At 37.2% G+C, this 22,820-nt stretch overlaps 1 protein-coding gene and 1 pseudogene across 3 annotated transcripts in view; one reads left to right on the plus strand and one right to left on the minus strand.

Annotated features, from left to right (window-relative positions):
* The window catches only part of HECTD2 (HECT domain E3 ubiquitin protein ligase 2), a 71,909-nt gene that overhangs the window by 37,035 nt on the left and 12,054 nt on the right, over positions 1 to 22,820 (minus strand). For all 3 annotated transcript variants that reach the window (XR_004380195.1, XM_032836586.1, XM_032836595.1), the window contains exon 2: positions 14,754 to 14,883. Coding sequence is in view for 2 of the 3 variants with exons in the window: in XM_032836586.1 (XP_032692477.1) it covers positions 14,754 to 14,883 (130 nt within the window). In the remaining variant the exon portion in view is untranslated. The remainder of the gene's footprint in view (positions 1 to 14,753; positions 14,884 to 22,820) is intronic.
* On the plus strand, positions 4,061 to 4,552 carry LOC116879744 (annotated as a pseudogene).

Below are 22,820 nucleotides of genomic sequence, written 5' to 3' on the forward strand. Positions count from 1 at the left end.
GTTGCTCTAAATATTATATTATATACACATAACTTATCATAGTCTACTGGTGTTATCATTTTATCAGTTGGAGTGAAGTATAGAAATTGTACCTTTTGTATCTCTTCACTGGTCTCGGTTTATGATTATCTTATTCTATAAGGTAAGGTGTTGTATTTCTCTGGCTGGTTTTCAGAGGTTTAATTATCATATGTCTTGACATATATTTCTCTGGGTTTATCCTGTATGTGGTTTGCTCAGTTTCTTGAACATGTAGGTTTATGTCTCTTGCTAAATACAGGAAGCTTTCAGTCATTTCTGAGTACTTTTTCAGCCTACCCTCTTTCTCCTGTCTTTCCAAGACACAATGACAAGGTAACCTCTTTTGTTACAGTCCCACAGGTCTCTGAGAGAATTCAAGTTCTCTTTTGAGTCTATTTTCTGTCTATTGCTCAAACTGGGTAATTTCTATTGTACTATATTCCAGCTCATTTTTAAAAAAAATTTTCAAAGATTTTATTAATTTATTTGACAGAGAGAGACACAGCGAGAGAGGGAACACAAGCAGGGAGAGTGGGAGAGGGAGTAGCAGGGTTCCCGCTGAGCAGGGAGCCCAGTGTGGGGCTCGATCCCAGGACCCTGGGATCATGAACAGAGCCAAAGGCAGCTGCTTAACAACTGAGACACCCATGTGCTCCATATTTCAGCTCATTTATTTCTGTCTCCTCATTCTGCTGTTGAGCCTATCCACTAGGCATTTTATTTGGCCATTGTATTTTCTCAATTATTAATACTTCCAAACCAATAGAATAGGTGAATATTTTATATATTCTAAATTCTACAATGTCAAATGTACATACATAGAATTTAATTCTACTTTTATGTAACCAGGATATATTTTCAACTAAGCAAACATAACTATATCAATCATCAAAGTAGGAACATAGCTATAAGGTCTTTTCTTCCTTATCCACTATCCCCATCAAATATCTATTCTTGGATCTATCACTAACTTCAATAAACTAAGATAAATTTCATTAGTGTTAGGGTATATTTTACAGTAAATTATCTTTCATATTAGAAGATACTACAGAGATGCCAATTTCTTATAATTAACAGCAATGATTTTTGAACTTTACTGTATATCAGAAGCACCTGTAGAGCTGTTAAAACACAGATTACTAGGCCTATCCCCAAAGTTTGTGATTCAGTAGGTCTGTCGTGGGGCCCAACAATCTGTATATCTAACATGTTACCAGATGATGTTGATGCTGCCAGTCTGAGGGTCACACTGAAAAACATTGTTTAGTATTAGGAGAGAACAATGGTGCTGAAAGTATAAAACATTAAATTTCTTTAATTCACTGCTATAACTGATTTTTACACCCTTTAATTAAATATGGAAATATCCCATTTCTAGTCATTTTTACTTTAGTTACCTATTGGACAGAGGTTCCATTCATTAGCAAATAAAATTAGATGTCTCTACATATGATTTCTTATTATGTTTGGAAATCTTTAAAGAAATGGGCATCTCAGCAGCAAAGAAACAGATGATAGTCTCCTCTCTCCAACACTAGTCTTGTTACTATTGTCTTGAGGCTCCTCTACAGTCTCTCTTCCTCTTCACCAGGCTCACCCTTTCCTATCCCTTCCCACACACCCTTCCCAACCTGGCTATAAACACCCACTATTAGATACACACAGACTCATTCAAATATAAATTAACTTATTCACTCACAGAGCATATATACACATTTTTATACCCACTCATTTTTATTAATACCATGCTGAGGTGGAAGAAGAGTGAATTTTAGTTAGTAGGAGAACTGAATTTTGGCAAAGGCTGAGAGTGGGAAGATCTTATATAAGAGAAATAGTAATGCTAAGGCCAAGAGGATTATAGGGTGAGATTAGAACCAGAGGCCCAGAAAGGATTTATTTTTAGATCACAAGGTAACTTGGACTGAAAAGTAACACAGAATGTTAACGTACTATGTAAATGGAACTTGAGTCAGAAAGAAAGGCAGATCCTTTGCTTACATTAGTGAATGAAAGCCAAACTACAGGATGTGACATTCAGCTATTAAGAAAGGAAGAACAACAGCTCACAGCTGCTCTCATGTCCCTAAATATCAAGGCATTGTTTCCAGAGACAGACTTTCAGTCTGTTCTCACAGATGGTTATTAAAATCTAATTCAAAAGAGAAAATCAATAAATGTGGTGATGAGAGATTAATTAAATCTCAAACGGATATTATAAATAGAATAGTCAATTCTTTGTTCTATCACATGCAGGTTTTTCTGCAATATAGAATACCGTAAATACACTGAAAAAAGCCAAAATATATTTATCAGTGAAAACCTGTCATTTTGGTTTCATTCAGCCAATACTTGGGAACACTGTGCTAAACTGATGAGCAGTAATCATTTTCCCTTGCTTTTAATATAGTGCTGCCAATTTTAGTTGGTTGCTTAGAAACATTAAGTAAAACTTGCACTTGAAACTAGTGCAAGAAGAATAAGGGTTCTGGTGGGGGCTGGAAGTACATTGAAAAAAACTGTGAAGATCATAATACAACTATGTAGAATGGTGTGAGATTATCAGCCAAATTTGCCAGCTTACTCATTGTTTTCAAGAAGCTATCATAAGCTGACTCTGGTTGGAAACTAGTAATATGTGGTTTTCCACAACTGTAGCCACCAAAATTAAGACTGACATTTTAAATAGGCCGCATGATTAGGACACTGAAGGTTGTTCCTGGCCATCTAGCACAGATGGCATCGACAGCATCAAAGGTAAACAGGAGTCTCTGTGGAGGCTGGGTGTTCAGTGGGAGGACCCTGGGCCTATTCCTTGTCCCTCTACTGCTGGAAAGGAATTACTGTTTTAAAAGGTTTGCTGCTGGTGATACACTGTTGCCAAATGCTCTACTCTAAGCTTCATCATGAATAATTTGTAATTAAGTAAATAACAGATAGGTAACAACAACAACAACAAAAAGCACCAGCCTTGGAAATAAGGGGCTTGGTCTTATTGTTGGTTCCTGTTGTTGGCTCAGTTACTAACATTCATAACTTTAGACATGTCACTGAAACTCATTAAACCTCAATTTTGACATTATAAAATAAAAGAGGTAACCTTAGTCAGTTGTTCCCGAAGTTCCAAAGAACTTCAAGGGCCGCCTCATGGGACTGGCGCTGGTGGACGGGTTTACTCAGAGCAGCTCAGTTTTCTCTGCTTAATATAATGACACTTTAAGAGAAAATTTACTATTCAAAAAAGTATTTTGCTATGAAAATAAAAAATAAAAATAGGCTTGAAAATCACTAGTTTAATAATTTCTAACTTCCATCTCTACAACTACTTAAGAACAAAATGGATAGGACTTAAAAACCAAACAAAAAGTTTAAAAAAAAATTCCAAGAGTGAACTCTATGGGGACATCTGATCAAGAAATTGAAGCAGCATGGAAGCTCGCCATGCATATGTCATCGAAACACCTGATTTTAGTTATGACTTCCTGTCCTACGACAGGATAGAAGAGAAAGTTCTAAAATAAGAGTCAAAAGATCTGGATTCTCTTTCAGAATTTTACATTCACATGATGCGGTTGTTTTAAAATAAGTCCATAAATTCTTTTATATTCCTCCATGAAAAGATGGAGCCTAACTATTCTCCCTTGGAATATGGGCCAGCCCTAGTGGGTCCCCACTAATGAAAAATTGTGACAGAGTGAAATTATAGGACTAGGTCATAAAAGGCAATACAACTTTTGCTTGGGTGTCTCTTTTTGGGGTGCTCGGCCTTGGAATCCAGTCATCATGCTGCGAGGAAGCCAAGCAGTCCATGAAAAGGCCAGGAGCAGGTGTTCCAGCTAGAACCTATTTAAAGTCCAAGCCTCAAGCCAGCATCAATCACCATCATATGAATGAACAAGCCTTTAAGGGATTCCAATTTTGTAGAAACCAAAGCAAATAAACAAGAGCAGCCTGGAAGAGTCAGAAATCATGCAGGGAAGGGGGAAAAAATGTAAAAACCTATCACTAGCATTTCACTGAAAATACCATCTTCCAGTAATTTGCCAAAATCATCAACTCATAGGGGAAGCGGAAAGGCACCCACTATACGTTCTCTAGGCCTTTTAGAAAACATGCAGTTGATCCTTTGGCCACATAAATGCCAATCTACAAGAAAGATAATATTGTCACCATCAAGGAAATGGGCACTGTTCAAAAAGGAATGCCCCACAGATGTTATGATGGCAAAACCGGAAGAGTCTACAGTGTTACCCAGCTTGCTGTTGGCATTGTTGTAAAGAACGAAGTTAAAGGCAAGATTCTTGCCAAGAGAATTAATGTATATATTGAGCATATTAAGCACTCAAAGAGCTGAGATAGCTTCTTGAAGCTCATGAAGGAAAATGATCAGAGAGAGAAGGACGCTGAAGAGAAAGGTACTTGGGTCCAACTGAAGCACCAGCCTGTCCCACCCAGCAAAGCACATTTTGTAAGAACCAGTGGAAAGGAGCCTGAGCTGCTGGAACCCATTCCCTATGAATTCACGGCATGATAAGCATAAAACAACAACAATACCCCCCAAAACCCTCAAGACTAAAATACATGCATACATACATAAAAATAAAAGATAGTACAGCCAGGAAATAAGAGGGTTCTATCAATAAAGAGATTTCAGAGAGGGGAAAAAAGAATTCTTGTTCATTAAAACAATATTAGCAGAAACAAAATATTTAGTAGAAGGGTTTTGAGGAAATGCCCAAAAATATATAGCAAAAGGATAAAGAAATGGAAAACAAACGCAAAAAAAAAAAAATAATAAGAAAACTAGACATTCAGAAGGTCTGGCTTTTGAATAATAAGAGATTCAGAAAGAAAGGATAAAAGAAACAGATGGGAGGAAACCATCAATAAAAAGTTTCTAGGAAATTTCTTGAAATTCAAGGACATGAACTGCTAGATGAAAAAGGCCTATGAAACATGGAGCAAAAGGGTTGAAACTAGACCCACACCAAGCACAGCTCTGTACAGTTTCAGAAGGTCCAAGACAAAGAGATGGTTCTACAAGTTTCCAGAGAGACAGATACCTTATACAAAGGACAGGGAGATGAGGGCAATACTCTGCACACACAAAAACAGAGTGGCCTAAGAGTGAGTAATTTTGATGTCTGCCATTGCCAAGATCCTGACTACCTTTCTACTCTTCTTTTTTAACTGAAGATAGAAGGAACAGGTGAGCCCAGCACAGACTGTTCTCCCCATACTTTGGTTTGTCTAGCTAGTGGGGTGATGAATGTTCTCCATTTCTTGCTGTGCTATCTGAATCAGCTGAGGGTGCTTAGTTCACCTCACTGCTTTAACCTGGGCTACTCCTGACAGCTGGAGAAGTCATATTTCTGCCAGACATCTAATGCATACATAGTCCAACAAATCACAACTCTGTCAGATATGCTAATAGTTGTCCTTTGTTTCCCAGGACTCACTCATGACCTTGGCTCACTGACTTCCCCAGAAAGAACTCATACATTCTTGTGAAAGCTGAAGGCAGATCTGATTCAGAGACTCTGTTCAGACCATCATCTTTTTACCTAATTGTGGCACTGTCCCTTACACATCCAAGGTTTGTGCTTGCGATTCCGTTTTTCAAAACTAGGCAGTGTGTGTGTGTGTGTGTGTGTGTGTGTGTATAATTACACATATAATTTAAGCGGTATATTGTTTATAGGAACATATAAAGACAACAAAACTATTAGTTTTTAAAAATCAAAGGAATAGGAGTTACCTCTGGACAGAAAGGGCAATGCAACTGGGTGGGTTCACAGGAGCTTATAATGTTCTTTTTCTTAATTTTAGCACCAACTTCTTGTGCTTTCCATTTATTATTACTAAAACCATATATTATTGTTGATTACATTCCATATATGTGATATGTCAAATTTTTAAAGATTTGTGCAGTTACCCATGAAATAAGAGTAATAGAAACTCTTGCTCATCACAATCCCTTCCCTACAATTTAGCTGCCTATAATATTATCACTCACTTTTACTGAATTTCATAAGGCATGGAACTGAATGTTTTTAAATGCTTTTTTTCATTTATCCTTACAACCCCATGAGGCAGCTTCTTTATTATGCTATTTTACAGATGGAAAAACTGAGCACAGAGAGGTTAAATAACTTTTCCAGAATCGTAAGTTATGGAGCCAGGATTCAAACCCATCCGGATAAGTTACAACATCCATGTTTTTTCCACTATCGAAAAATGCCAAACCTTCTACCATGTATAAAAACAAGTAGCAAAACTGAATCCTAAATTTACATGGAAGTAGGACCTGGTAAATTATGAAATGTCAAAACAAAACTCAATAAGGATCAAACAAAATCAAGAGGTTTGAAAATAAACACTTTAAATCATAAAACTTTGGAGTAGAGGATATTTTACAACACATAATGCCCCAATTCCTCATTCTATAAATGAACAAATGAAGGCTCATGAGGGCTAAGTGTAATGTCTAAGGTCACAATGACACTTACTGGTGGTAATTAACTCAAATGTTCAGTTCTTATTTAATACCATAATTTACAGTGTGTGGGTGCCAGGCAGGAAATAAATGAGCTACAAACTGAAGGATGCCTCACTACGTCGGTAGTGGCAGCAACTGAAACAAGGAGACCAGAGTGGATTAGTCATAACAGGTGGTGTTTACATCATTGTCTATAGGGTGACTTTTCTGAACATTTGGCAAAAAATAAAATAGAAGGTGGGAGAGAGAAAGGAAGAAAGAGGGGGAAAAAACTCTGACTCACAGGACTTTAGCCACCAGAGCTAAATATATTGTAATATATTCATTAGTTTTGGGAGATGTACTTTTTACTAAGTCCAGTGATGTTTATGTTTATAAAACTGCAACAAAAACACAGGTGAAATGTTCTTTTATGGGTCTAGTTATAAAAATATTCAAAAGTCCTTTTTCCAGAAGGTTACTCTAGTGGAACAGATGCCTTATACTGAAGAATTTATTACAGAGATGGGTCTGACATTCCAGGAGAGAAAGCTGACCAGAAATCCAGAAAAACTGTCTCCCATACATTTCCTCATTCAGCAAACTATTTCCTGAGTAAAGACTCTATGTAGCATAGAGGCTGGATCCTGGAGATACACAAATGAATTAAAAATTCAAGGAGAATGTAGGTGCATTTACTCTCAGACCCAACAATCCCACTTCCAGGAATATCTCAGAAACACAAAAAGACGTATGTACAGATTCATTCACTGTGGCATTGGTTAGTAAAAGAATGGACACAATTCATTTCTTTTAATAGGATTTTTATTAAATAATTTATAATACATCCTATGAGTGGAGTATAATTATAAAAAAGAATAAGGGAGCTCTTTATGTACTGAAATAGAAAAATATCCAGGGTACACTAAAAACAAGGTGCTGGACAATGTATATGCAGTTACCTTCTCTTTAAGAAGAGAAAGGAAATGAGAATGTATGTACATTTATTTTTGCTTTCCTCTGGATAAAGAAACACAAGAAAGAATATAGTGAGACAGCAGGGAAGAAATAAAAAGGAGACATCTGAAACATACTATTTTTTATAGTTTTGATTCTTTGAGACACACAAATGTTACCTATTCAAAAAATTAACTTCAATATAAAAAAATAAAAAGAAGAGTGCTTGCCCTCTTTAAAATAGAAGCTTAAGAATTTACTCCAGACTAGTATAAAGAGACAGATAAATGAACAAATAAATGCAGCGGGGTACTTTAAGTTCTCGGTAGATATTCTTCTCCTGCTGGCACAGTTAGGAAAGTCAAGTCCAAGGTACTCACTCTGACTCAGAGAAGGATTTTGGAGATTTAGTCTAAAATCAGTTCATTCTCCACAGAAACCTGGAGATGGGGTCATTTGAGGCTTTGGAGATACTTCTTCTAGGGTAAGATTCCTAAAGCAGCTATTTCAAGTCTTTTTCTCTCCCCAGATGGCAAGTTCTGCGCTGGATTTCTTCTAACAGCTTGTTTCTCTGTCTGCCTCTAAAGTTGCTCTTGGAGGAACTGTGAAAACTCTTTGGTACTTCACCTGTGTAGAAATCATAGGACACCACCACACACCGATCCAATCACCCACTTGAGCTAAAGACCACTTTGTTTTTCCATGACCTATTTCAGAGTGGCAAAGATCATGGAACGTATTTCTCCAGAATTAGGCAGAAAACTGCAGGGCTCACTATGTCCTATCAGGGCTCTTCTAGAGTAAACTCATGAAAGGCACTGAGCTGGGGGAGAAACAGTACCCTCGAAATAAACCTGAGAGTTCCTGTCTACTCTTTTCTGAATTACCAAGAGTGCAAAGACATTATACAAGAGATGGGGAGAAACTGCTTCATCTCTTTTAAAGCTGTTCTGTGCTGTTAAAGATGTTTTAAAGAAGTCTGACAGGGGCATAATCACTTTAGAAAGAAGATACAAAAGAGTAAGAGAGAAGGCAGTGCTAATCCCCCCCTCCATCATTACTTACCATTTATATTGTTTCTCTGAAGATGTATCATCCCTAACAGCTGTTGTAGTAGGTAAAACTCCTACACTTCTCTGATCTCCAAAAGGACAGCCAACTCGACAGGCAGACCTAGTCATGTGATCTACAGGGAGGAAAGGCATCCCTCAGCTGTTAGGTAAACCCACGCTGGGCTTTTGCAGCTTCTCTAATACCACTTGAAGATCAGATGGGAAGACAAGCTGTTAGAGAATACCCAGCATAGGTCCTGCTACCAGAGAAGAGGGAGGAAACTGTAATAACTGCCAAGAATGATGCATCTTTGAGGAAACAATCTTACTGGCAAGTAAAAGAGGCTTCCTGAAAGATCAAGGAATTATAAACATGCTTACACTGGAAAGACTTAGTCTAACTTCCCATTCAGTAAAGGAATTCTTTATGCAGCAGCCCTGAGATAGGAACTCCAAGTGGCACCTGAATCCAGAGGACATCCAGACAGAACAGCTAGGAGAAGTCAGCACTAGGAGTTCCAAAAAAGGAAAAGACGTCTGCTAAGAGACCTATTCCTCTAGAGTGGTATATACAAATACTCCAAGTTCAGGTTGGGGCTGAGTCTAGATTCCATAAGACTGGCACAGATGAGAGGGAAACAGACAAGTGGTGGGGACTCATTCAGAGTCAACACATCTACCTAATAGGAGGCAGGTAAGTTGTGAGCAAAGAAGTTGGTTCAGACATCAGGATTTCAGTATAGACAAAATGGAATAAAGGAATCAGCATGGAAGCAAAAGCTATTGAATCTGAACAAACAGTCCAAACAGAAAAGGTTAGAACCATTCATGACTTTCTTTTTGACTATCATTCTCCATAGGAGTCATTTCAATGTTCTTAAGATTCTTAACACTGTCGTGGGCTGAACTGTGTCTGTGAAATAGATATGTTTGAAGATATTTTGAAGTCCTAACTCCTATGACCTGTGAATGTGACCTTATTTGGCAATTTGTAAATGCAAACAAATTAAGACGAAGACATACTGAATTAGGGTAGGTCCTAATTCAATGACTGGTATCCTTACAAAAAAAGGGAAACTTGGACACAGAAAGACATACAGGAGAAAATGCCACGTGAAGGGAGAGGCAGAGATTGGCGAGACACATCTACAAGCCAAGGGACAGCAAGGATTGCTGGTAATTACCAGAGGCTAGGACAGAGGCATGGAACAGATTCTGAGAACCTTCAAAAGGAACCAATTCTACCAATGCCTGGATTTCAGATCTCTAGCCTCCAGAACCATGAGAGAAAAAATTCTGTTGTTCTAAGCTATCAAGTTTGTGTTCTATGTTACAGCAGCAGGAAGAAACTGATACACCCTCCAAGGAGATTAGTGAATTCAAGGCGAGAAGAACTGAGTTTTCTACTTCCATTTCTTCTTCCTACTTCCTCTCTTCCCTCAATTCTGTAGTGTGAGTAATGAAGAGCTCTTGTAACCTTGCTGGTGCTGACATCCCAACCCCTACGCTTTGCATTTTTCTTTGGTCCTATCCTCATACCACTTCTCTATTTTACTAGTTCATTTTATTATTCTATTTTCCTACTGCAGCTTTAGTCTCTCCCTCTGTATGAGATCCTTTCCTTGACCACACTGCTCTGCAAGACCCTGCTTTTCTTTCAGTACAAGCTAAGCTTCAGTTCAATCTGGGCAGTCTACATTGCCCCTATAGCCTTGCTATTAATCTGCCTCTTAACCTTCTACAGTTTGAATTCTCCTCATACCATCCTACTGAAACCGTTCTCTTAAAAGTCATCAATAAACACATTAAACAACAAATCCTTTGCTTTGTTGTCTCAGTGCTTACTCTTCTTGTTCTCACTTAGCAATGACACTATATCATCTTCTTTAAATTTTCTTTTCCCTTGATTTGTCTCCCCCCCCCCTTTTTTTTAAGATTTATTTATTTTAGAGAAAGAGAGAGAATGCATGTGTGCAAGTTGGGGGATAGACAGAGGGAGAGAATCTCAAGTAGACTCCCCACTGAACCTGGAGCCTGACGCAGGGCTCCATGTGGGGCTTGATCTCACAACCCATGAGATCATGACCTGAGCCAAAAACCAAGAGTTGGATGCTTAACTGACTGAGATACCCAGGTGCCCTGCTTTTTCCTGGATTTCTAAGTTACAGCCCAATGTTGTTCATCTCCCTCCTTCAGGACTCACTTTTGTTTCTTTCACCAACTCTTCCTTTAATGAAGGTATTATCCAAAACTTCCCTTGGCTCTCTTCCTTTTTCTATGTCTGCCATTTCATTAGCTAGGTAAGTTCACTCGGGGCAAGCCACTTAAAACTCTCTGTGGCTTAAGTTTCCTTACCTTTGAAATAGGAAAAGGATTCCAACCTTCAGGACTAAATGAATTCCTATATGTACCACACTCAGAACCATGAGTGGCACAGAGTAAGCACTGTGTGAAGCTGCTGTTGTGACTGCTGTCACTTCTTTGGCACACTGACTCTGAGAGCTATTTCCTCTGTCCTGGGTTCTCTCTTGTTTGACTCTATGCAATGGAGTTGACCCTTTAACAATGTGGGGGGTCAGGGGCACCAACCCCTCATGCAGTTGAAAATCCATATATAACTTTTGACTCCCCCAAAACTTAATTACTAATAGCCTACTATTGACTAGAAGCCTTCCTGATAACATAAACTGTTGGTTAACACATATTTTGTACGTTATATGTAACAAAGTCTTAAAATAATAAGCTAGAGAAAATAAAATGTTAAGAAAATCACAAGGAAAATACATTCACTGTATTGTACAGTATTTGTTGAAAAAAATCTGCATATAAGTGGACCTACGCAGTTCAAACCTATGTCATTCAAGAGTCAACTAACTGGTCAACTATACTTCTAAAAATCACTACTGGACAAGGGAACTGCCTAGAGCCTGAGGGGATTACAAAGGTTTTATTCCTTCATGGAACATACCGTCTGAGATTATAGTATTCAAACAATAATACATAAGACTGGGTGACTTGATAAAAGGTAGTAACAAAAGAAAACCTAATTGGAAAGTCAAAGAAGGGAAGAACTATATCTGGTTGGAGAGAATCAGCAAAGGTTTAATAAAGAAGTAGCTTTGAAGGATAGATAGGATGTGTCAGGTAGAAAAGAGGGAAGAGTGCATTCCAGGCAGTGGGAACAAGCTGGAAAAATCTCTGAGGTAAGGTATGAGGCATCCAAAATAATAGCTAAAATGTAGTTATATGTAGGAGAAAAGTGGGAGCTAACATTGAAAAGCTGTCATATTTTGAATGTCCTTGAGTGTCAAGGTAAAAATTTTTTATTTAATTTTGGAAGCATTAGGGAGTATGAAGATGATGTAATTAGAGTTGTATGATTAATGTGATATGATTAATCAGGAAAGAGAAACAAGTCAATCAGGAATTTCCTCTATCTGTCAGATAGAGGAACAAGAGTTTTGTTGTCACAAAATGTGGACTGGATTTTAGTTCTAACACTTAACAGTGACCCCAGCCAAGTCATTTACCCTCTCTCAGCCTGTTTCCATACTTATAACATGGTGTGATAAAAAGAAACTAAGATGGCCCCCATGAGTCTCAGCTTTCTGGTGTTCTGTCAGGATTACATTATATTACGTGACAAAAGGGACTGTGTAGATATAAATAACTGGTTGATGTTAAAATAGGGAGATTATACAGGTAGGCAAAACCTAATGACATGAGACCTTTAGAAGCACAGAATTCTCTCCCACTGGCTGCAAAAGACAAAGTCAGAGAGACTGGAAACATGAAGGGAATTCAACACGAGGGCTCCTGCTGCTGGCCTTCAAACAGGAAGCTACAGCACTCTGAGAGGTCTGTGGGTGGAGGTGGCAGACTGTGTAAATGGTCTGTTTAGGGGCTGAGAGCAGCCATCCGATGATAGTCCGCGGGGATTCCGCCCGCAACCTGAAGATGCTTGGAGGAGGATTCTTCCCACAGAGTCCAGCCAAGCCAACACCCTGTGAGACCCTGAGCAGAAAACCCAGCCACACTCACCAAGACTACTGACTTAAAGAGCCATCAGCTAATAAATGGGTGTTGCTTTTAAACCATTAGGTTTGTGGTAATTTGTTATACATAAATAGAAAATGAATATAACAGGAATTCTAGTATCTATTCTATTTTATGTGATTGTTGCAAGGCTCAAATAAAGTAACGTATACACAAATAATACACAAATATAATTTATAGTTGTTATCTAGTTAACAAGTCTAAAATATGTATCATTTCTCTCAACTCCTCTCCCCATCAAATAGGCTCATTTTCTTTATTTCTTTAATGGTACCATAATTACAGCTTTGCTTTGTTTTGTTGTGGGTTGGGGGACTGACTAGTGGCTCCTTGGAGTGAGCCTGAGGTGAAAGAATATGTGTGTGTGTGTGTGTGTGTGTGTGTGTGCAAGCGTGCGTGCACCGTGAGTGCATAAATAAAAGAAGAAAGAAGTCATCAAAGGCAAAGGTTGATAAATGAAATAAGGTAAATACCGACCTGCAAAAGTGCAGAATATGGGTCTAGCACAAGCATGGAGTGTCAACTGAAAATCTGTGTGAGAATAATTTATGCCACACACAGCTATGGACACAAGCAATTTACCAAAAACTATGTCCTTAAACATTTCTAGGTTTATTTTGTGTTTTTTGGGTATAGGGACATTTAAACCTTCATAGATTATTTTTGTTATAGGCCAAGAGAACTTAAAATTATGCAAGTAATGGATATTTCCTGTGACAAAACAATACAGAGCTGTATAAAGACATAAAGCATATTTATAATATACAGCCAGTTCTACTTTCCTGAGGAAACCATTAACTGACTGGTGGGCATCCTTCCATACCTCTTTATATGCTCAAAGAAGTATAAAATATTTCCCTACTCTTAAAAACCTGGAGTCATAGTCTACCTATTATATGTAACTTGTGTTTTTCATTTTACAATGTACTGTGGGCACTTCTAGACACTTTATACACATACCACATTTTTCTTAATAGAGGCGTAGTACCCCAAGCCACCCATTCATAAAAGTGCCAATTTTCACATTCCTTAGACAACATCACAGATATAAACCCTTTCATTCTCTGCAACTGCAGAAGAAAATGTTAACTTCTTATTGTAACTTGTACTTCTTTAAATACAAGTGAGATCGGGCAACCTTTCACATGTGTAGTTATTGCTCACATTTCCTCTTTTGATTAGTCTGTTCAGATCCCTTGCCTTCTCTTCATTGGGATGTTCATTTTATTGTTTTATTAATAGTCTTTATGATTAAGGATATGTTTTCCACAGACTATGACATTTGTAGATGTTTATACTTTATGATTTTAAAAAGTTCCCATGGAAGTTTTAAATTTTCTTATATACTCAAACTTGTCAATTTTTTGTTTTATGGCTTTTGGCATTATCATGCCAAGAGATTTTTTTAATATATATAAACAACCTCTTGTGTTTTCTTCTAGTACTTCTGTAGTTTAAAAAAATCCCGTTATTATTTTTAATAGGTTAACTAGTCATCCTAATTTCATTTTTGAATAATTGAATACCACTTATATACTACATTTTTTACTGATCTATTTGGCTGTCTTTGTGGCAGCACTGCAAATATAATAGCTTTAAATGTATGTATTACAGAGGAATGGGCTTCCTCATTATATTTGCTTGCATCTTCTTGGACACTGATTCTTATAGATCACATAGGCCATCATTGTCTTAAGATCCTACCCACCCCCCACACAAAACTGCTGAAAAATGTATTAAATATAGAGAGTAAACTGGGTATACCTGACACCTTCGTTTTTCTATCCCATGACCTTTTAGTCTTTTGATAAAGTTTTTCATACAGGTTTAGCTCACTTTCTTTTAGGTTTATTTCTAAGTATTTCATTATTTTCCATCAAGTCTGCTAATTGATTATTCTTCAAATAAAGGAAATCTACTGAATTTTCATATATTTGTATGGTGTCTGGCTGCCTAACCAAATTCTATTATTCACAAGCTTTGTATGTCATTCATACCTTACCCTAGGTAACAGTCACCTAAAAATAACAATTTTGCTCCTTTGTGTAAATATTTATACAGCTTATTTCTTTTTCATATTGTATTAATTAATTTCACCTACCAAAAAACTACTTTTTAATAGTTTGATAATATTTTTTCAGCCAAAATATAAAGACTATGTGTACTTTCAATAGTCATTATTATTTTACCATTCTTGATGTTAGGGAAAACAAGATGTGTAGGTGAACTTCTGTTTTCAGCGGCTTCTTTCTTCTGGTTAACAGTTGAAATAAAACTGCTAAAAGTGGAAATTTGGCCTTTGGATCCTCTGTCCAAACCCTAAAAACAGAGAAGTTAACATTGCAGTATAATTCCCACTAGCTATATTTAAACTATTTTATTGCAGAAATCATAAACACTTAAACAGAGATTTTAATTTGATGATAGATACATGATATACAGATAAAATATGTAACACTGACTTACTTACCTTTTTTAGGACCAAATTGTTTTAAATATAAAATGAAAATAGTTGTATCATGCCTATAAATTGATAAAGTTTGGAAACAGGGATATAAATAGTACCTTCCTTATGGGGTTACTATGAGGTCTCTGAGATAATGGGTATCAAGTAACTGCCATGGCCCCTCATACACTGTACATGCTCCACTCATGTTAATGGCTCTTTTACCTTTGTGTTTAGGTAACACTATTTTTATGAGCTCCACAAATATTATTTTCGATAGTTAACATGCATGTGAAATTTCATATGTTGATTCATTGAAGGTTTTCTTTTCTTTTGATGCAACTTTAACAGTTCAGGTAAAAAGAGAAACCCTTTAGAGCTCATTTCTTTCTATGCACCGTGACTATACTTTGGGTGTACCAGGATTAAAAAAGATAATGCTAACATAATAAAAGGTGACAGGTGAAAAACTCACAGCTAATATCATCCTAAATGGGGAAAAATGGAGAGCTTTTCCTCTATGGTCAGGAACAAGACAGGAATGTCCACTCTCACCACTGTTATTTAACATAGTAATGGAAGCCCTAGCCACAGCAGTCAGACACACAAGGAAATAAAAGACATCCAAATCAGCAAAGAAGTAACACTTTCACTCTTTGCACATGACATGATAGTAAACATAAAAAACCTGAAAGACTCCACCAAAAAACTGCTAGAACTGAAAAATGAATTCAGTAAAGTCACAGGACACAAAATCAATGTACAGCAATCTGTTGCATTTCCATATATCACTAATGAAGCAGCAGAAAGAGAAATTCAGGAATCAATTCCATTTAGAATTGCACCAAAAATAATAAGCTATCTAGGCATAAACCTAACCAAAGAGGTGAATGCCTGTACTCTGAAAATTATAAAACACCAATGAAAGAAATTGAAGGTGACACAAAGAAATAGAAAGATATTCTATGCACATGGACTGGAACAACAAATGTTGTTAAAGTATCTATACTACCCAAAGCAACCTACATATTTAATGCAATCCCTATCAAAATATCAACAGCATTTTTTTTCTAAAGAGCTAGAACAATCCTAAAATTTGTATGGAAATACCAAAGACCTTGAATACCTAAAGCAATCTTGAAAAAGCAAAGCAAACCTGGAGCCATCAAAATTTCAGACTTCAAGTTATGTCACAAACCTGTAGTGATCCAGACAGTATGGTGCTGGCATGAAAACAGACACAGAGATCAATGGAACAGAATCAAGAACCAAGAAATAAACCCACAACTGTATGGTTAACTAACTTGTGACAAAGCAGGAAAGAGTATCCAATGGAAAAAAGACAGTCTCTTCAACAAATGGTGTTGGGAAATTTGGACAGCCACATGCAGAAGAATGAAACTGGACCACTACACCACACACAAAAATAAATTCAAAATGTATGAAAGATCCTTGAAAACACAGGCAGGAACCTCTGGCCTCGGCAGCAACTTCTTAATAAACACGTCTCAGGAGGCAAGGGAAACAAAAGCAAAAGTAAACTACTGCGACTTCAATAACATTAAAAGCTTCTGCACAGCAAAGGAAACAATCAATAAAACTAAAAGGTAACCTATGGAATAGGAGAAGATATCTGCAAATAACATATCTGATAAAGGGTGAGTACCCCAATCTATAAAGAACTTATAAAACTCAACACCCCAAAAATGAATAATCCAATTAAAAATGGGCAGAAGACATGAACAGACATTTTTCCAAAGAAGACATACAGATGGCCAATGGACATATGAAAAGATGCTCAACATCACTTATGAATGAAATGCAAAGCAAAACTACAATGAGGTATCCCTTTGTAACTGTCAGAATGGCCAACAACAACACAAGAAACAATAGGTGTTGGAGAGGATGTGGAGGAAGGGGAACTCTCTTATACTGTTGGTGGGAATGTAAATTGCTATAGCCACTCTGGAAAACAGTATGGAGGCTCCTCAAAAAGTTCAGAATAGAGCTACTCCACCCATCAATCACACTACTAGGTTTTTACCCAAAGAAGACAAAAATACTAATTCAAAGGGACACATACACCCTTATGTTTACAGCAGCATTATCTACTACAGCCAAATTACGGAAAGAGCTCAAATGCCCACTGACTGATGAATGGATAAAGAAGATGTGGCATGGGGCGCCTGGGTGGCTCAGTGGGTTAAAGCCTCTGCCTTCAGCTCAGGTCATGATCCCAGGGTCCTGGGATCGAGCCCCGCGTTGGGCTCTCTGCCCGGCGGGAAACCTGCTTCCTCCTCTCTCTCTCTGCCTGCCTCTCTGTCTACTTGTGATCTCGGTCTAATAAATAAATAAAATCTTTAAAAAAAAAAAGAAGATGTGGCAAAAGTACACATTGGAAAATACTCAGCCACAAAAAGTGTGAAATCTTGCCATTTTCAACCATGTGGATAGAGCTCAAGAGCATTATCCTAAGTGAAATAAGTCAGAGAAAGACAAACATCATTTGATTTCACTCATATGTGGAATTTTAGAAGCAAAACAAATGAGCAAAGGGAAAAAGGAGAGCGAGGCAAACCAAGAAATACCCTTAACTATAGAGAACAAACTGATGGTTAGCAGAAGGGAGATGGGTGAGGTGATGAGTTTGGGTTAAAAAGGTGATGGGGGGAGAAAAAAATAACACTAAGCCCTTAGGAATCCACAGGTGCATCTAACAGTGCAATCTTCCTATAGCACAGAATCTATCCTTTAACACACTTTTCACAAAATAATAACCATAAGGTCCAAAATATGTAATTCATTTGTATTTTATAATTATAAATAAAATATTATCAGGCCAATATTCAGTTATAGAACTACCTCAGGGTTTATTCTCAGCTCTCTTTCCAGCTTACTGATGCCTAATAGAATACAACTTCTTGGGGCGCCTGGGTGGCTCAGTGGATTAAGCCGCTGCCTTCAGCTCAGGTCATGATCTCAGTGTCCTGGGATTGAGCCCCGCATCGGGCTCTCTGCTCAGCAGGGAGCCTGCTTCCCCTTCTCTCTCTGCCTGACTCTCTGCCTACTTGTGATCTCTCTCTCTGTCAAATAAATAAATAAAATCTTAAAAAAAAAAAAAGAAGAATACAACTTCTTAATATTCACTCCTTTACTCTAAATGTAATTTCTTTGCTTTCCCAATAGTTTCCTTTTCCTCTCCTCCTTCCTAATCCACTGAATTGATTTCCATTTGCCTTTTCAGAATCAGCTCATACACCATGTAGCAAAAACATTCACAATTACCAAGAACTGACTCTCCCACATTTCCTACTCTCCTAGAGATAAATGGAGCCAACCGATTCATTCTCATAGGGCCACAAGTAGAAATTTTGCTTGTATACTGACTAGATTTAGGCTCAGTGAAGACTGATTAATATTTCTGCTAGGATTAGTCTACATGATCCAGCCTATTATATATATTGCCTAATTAAAATCATCTTATATGTGTACGATACGAATCCGGTTTCAGAATCATAAACTGTATCATCTAGGGTCTTGTACAAAACCTACAACGTGATGATTGGCTGAACAATTGACTATTCCTATGACAGCGGCATAGTAAAACAAGTCACTTACTGAGTACTTGTTACAGGCTTGGTGCTATATTAAGTACCTTCATATACCATTCCTATGAGATATGTATTTACACCCCACTTTATGAATAAGGAAACTGAAGTACCAAGCCCATGTTCACAGAGATGATAAGCAGGAATTCAAACTCTGAATGACCCTTAAGTCTGTATCCTTAAACCACCATATATCAAAGTCTCTAATATAGTAGCTATCACTTATTAAAAATTTATCTTGTGACAGTAGGTATGTTACACATATCAGCTTGTTTCCACAACAACCCTTTGTGACTATTACCTTCTCGTCTTTTACAAATATATGCTGAATGAAATTTGATAGCTTTAGGAACAACTCAAGTAAGTAGAGGAAATCAACATAAGGAGAAAAACTAAGTGTATTCTAAGGAAATGGTGTCCTAGCAATCTAGGAAAAAGACTCAATAGTTTATTTTCCTACTTCTTCCTCTACTCCTTCTCAATAAAAGAAGGTTCCCAAAGAACATTGTTTAGCTCACTTGTGGAATCTCTGAATAATAAAAAAAAATAATGAGTAACTGATTCGATCAACAAGTCCATTTTGCAGCTATCAATTAAAATCTCTAATAGTTACAAAATCTTGGTAAATTGTAGCAATACACTCAAATTCACAGAACTAGTATGTTGATTTAGGAAAATAAAAGCAAAATAAACTATATATTTGTAAAAGTAAATCATTCCTTACTATAAATATTAGGATAATTAAATAAGAATTTTATTACATACTCGGGCCAAGTTTGCTACTTGGCTGTTTTGTGCTATAGAACATCTTAAATACTAGTGGGAACAATTGTCAAATTTGATCACTATATATTTCGTTTATATATATATTTCGTATATATATATTTCATTTATACACAGTAATTAATAAAAATAACAAATTTATAAAATGAGATCAATGAATGGCCTCCCAGGAATGAAGCTATGTTGACTTAGCTTTAAATATCTTCAATAATTTAACATACCAAGGGCAGGTTTTGTTTTTTCACTGGTAACTGTCAAAGACAGCTAACTGTTACCTCAGACTGAGCAACACAGGATTTAGGGAGCAGTGTGGTTGAACCAAAATCAGAAATGGAGAATGGCCCAGTTTAGATGAGACTGGAAAGATAGGCAGGAGCCATATCATGAAGCCCTCAAGCTATGGAGCAGATCTGATGTGCTGGGTGGAAGGAGAAGGGAAAAATCACTGAGGACTTCTAAGCAGGGAGTGACATGATCACATCTGGATGTTTAGAAGATTACTCCGTCAGCAGTGTAGAGAAGAGACTACAGGGAGGAAAACTAGAAGTGAAACCAGGCCTTGGAGGGCCTTTATATCAGAGGAAACAAAGTCTGAACCAAGACAACAACAGGAATAGGGAACCAAGATTCATGGAAGGCTGGGCCAAAACAATGGCAAAATGTAACAGCTACTTCCGCTCTAAATGTGAAGCATAATGGGAATCAAAGAATCCTCCCACAGACTACAAAATAAACAACGTAAAATGCTTTATTTCCAAGTTCAGGAGAACAGGCAAACTTTGACATCTCACCATAAACAGAGGGTATATGACTTAAGAATATGTAAAAACTTGAAAATTCTAGGCTGGGTTTTATAAGAATATGATCTGTGAGTGACCAGAAAAGGAATCAACACTCACTAGGCAAAAGCATGTTTCTCATGACAAAATAAAGAATTTTTCCCTAACTTACAGGGTTATCATTATGTCACTGTTATGTAGTAACTGTTGTGCAAAACAAATAGAAGGACAGATCTGTGGGAAAGAGAGGCATGCCTCCTTTTATCACTCTTTATCGCATTTTGCAGATACTGCATTTTTACAAATTGAAGGTTTGGGAAAACCTGGATCAAGTCTATCAACACTACTTTTCCAAAGCATTTGCTTACTATGTGTCTCTGTGTCACATTTTGATAATTCATGCAATATTTCAAACTTTTTCATCATTATTACTATGGTGATCTATAATCAATGATCTTTGAAGTTACAACTACAATTGTTTTTGGGACACCACGAACCACACCCATAAATAATGGCAAACTTAATTGATAAATGTGTGTGTTCTAATTGCTTCACGGACTGACTGTTCTCTCATGTCTCTCCTTTCCCATGGGCATCTCTATTCCCTGAGACACAATAATATTGAAATTAGGCCAACTAAAAACCCTATAATGGCTTCTAAGTATTCAAGTGAAAGCAAGAGTTACACCTCTCACTTTATATCAAAAATTAGAAGTGATTCGGTTTAGGGAAGAAGATAAACTGATGTATGAAATAAGCTGAAAACTAGGCTTTTTGCACCAAAGAGCCAAGTTGTGAATACAAAGGAAAAGTTCTTGAAGGAAATTAAAAGTGCTATTCCAGTGAACACACAAATGATAAGAAAACAAAACAGCCTTACTGCTGATATAGAGAAAGTTATAGAGATCTGGATAGAGGATCAAACCAGCCACAACATTTCCTTAAGCCAAAACCTAATCCAGAGCAAGACCCTAACTCTCTGCAATTCTATAAAGGCTGGGAGAAGTGAGGAAGCTACAGAAATGTAGGAAGCCAGTAGAGGTTGCATCATGAGGTTTAAAGAAAGAAGCCATCTCCATAACCTAAAAGTGCAAGGGAAGAAGCGAATGTTAAAGTAGAAGCTGTAGCAAGTTATCCAGAAGATTTAGGTACGTTAATTCAAGAAGGTGGCTGCACTAAGCAACAGGTTTTTCGGTGTTATTTCAGATGAAATAGGCTTCTACTGGAGGAAGAGTCATCTAAAATTTTCATAGAAAGGAGAAGTAAATATCTGGTTTCAAAAGATAGGCTGATTCCCTTTCTAGGGGCTAATGAAGCTGGTGATTCTAAGTTGAGGGCGATGCTTGTTGACCATTCTGAAAATTCTAGGGCCCTTAAAAATTATGCTAGATCTGCTCTGCCTGTGCTCTATAAATGGAATAATAAAACCTGGGTGACAGCACATCTGTTTACAACATGATTTACTGAGTATTTTAAGCCCAATGTGGAGAGCTACTGCTCAGAAAAAAGATATCTTTCAAAATATTACTGCTCATTGACAATGCACCTGGTCACTCGGGAACTCTGATGGAGAATGAATTGAGCACTATCTTCATGCCCGCAGCTCATGGATCAAAGAGTCATTTTGAATTCTCAATCATATTTTAAAAATATGTTTCATGAGGCCGTAGCTGCCCTAGATAGGAATTCCTCTCATGGATCTGGGCAAAGTCAAATGAAAACTTCTGGAAAGGATTCACCATTCTACATGCCATTCAGACCATCTGTGACTCATGGAAAGAGGTCAAAATAGCAATATTCACAAGAGTTTGGAAGAAGTGGATTCCAACCCTCATGGATGACTTTAAGGGTTCAAGACTGTGGAGGAAGTAACTGCTAATGTGGTAGAAATAGCAAGAGAACCAGAATTAGAAGTGGAACCTAAGATGTGCCTGAACTGCAATCACATGATAAAACTTTAACAGATGAGGCGTTACTTCTTATGGATGAGCAAAGAAAGTGGTTTCTTGAGATGGAATCTAGTCCTGGTGAAGACTGTCGAAATGTCAAGAGAGGATGTAGATTAGTACATAAACATAGTTGAGAAAACAGAGGCAGGGTTTTAGACAATTGACTTCAATTTGGAAAGAAGTTCCATTGTGGGTTAAATGCTATCAAACAACATCACATGCTGCAGAGAAATCATCTGTGAAAGGGAGAGTCAACTGATGAAGCACACTGCATTGTCTTATTTGAAGAAACTGCCATAGCCACCCCAACCTTCATCAGCCACCAACCTCGTTCACCAGTCAGTAGTTATCAACATCAAGGCCAGATCCTCCACCAGCAAAAAAATTATGACTCACTAAATGCTCCGATGGTGGTTAGCATTTCTTAGCAATGAAGTATTTTTAAATTAAGGCATGTACATTATTTTTTAGATATTATGCTTTTATACACTTAATAAGCTACCGTATAGTGTCAGCATAATTTTATATGCAGTGGGATATAAAAAAAAAATTTGATTTGACTTGCCTTATTGTAATCTTTGCTTTATTGCAGGGGTCTGAACTAAATCTGCAATATCTCTGAGGCCTGCATGATAGGAGCTGACAAAGAAGATAAAGGATCAATAGCCAAGGAGATATGAAATCCAAGAAA

This window comes from Lontra canadensis, unplaced genomic scaffold (assembly GCF_010015895.1).
Source record: "Lontra canadensis isolate GAN:19392208 unplaced genomic scaffold, GSC_riverotter_1.0 scaffold3, whole genome shotgun sequence".
In the NCBI taxonomy this organism is placed as follows: Eukaryota; Metazoa; Chordata; class Mammalia; order Carnivora; family Mustelidae; genus Lontra; species Lontra canadensis.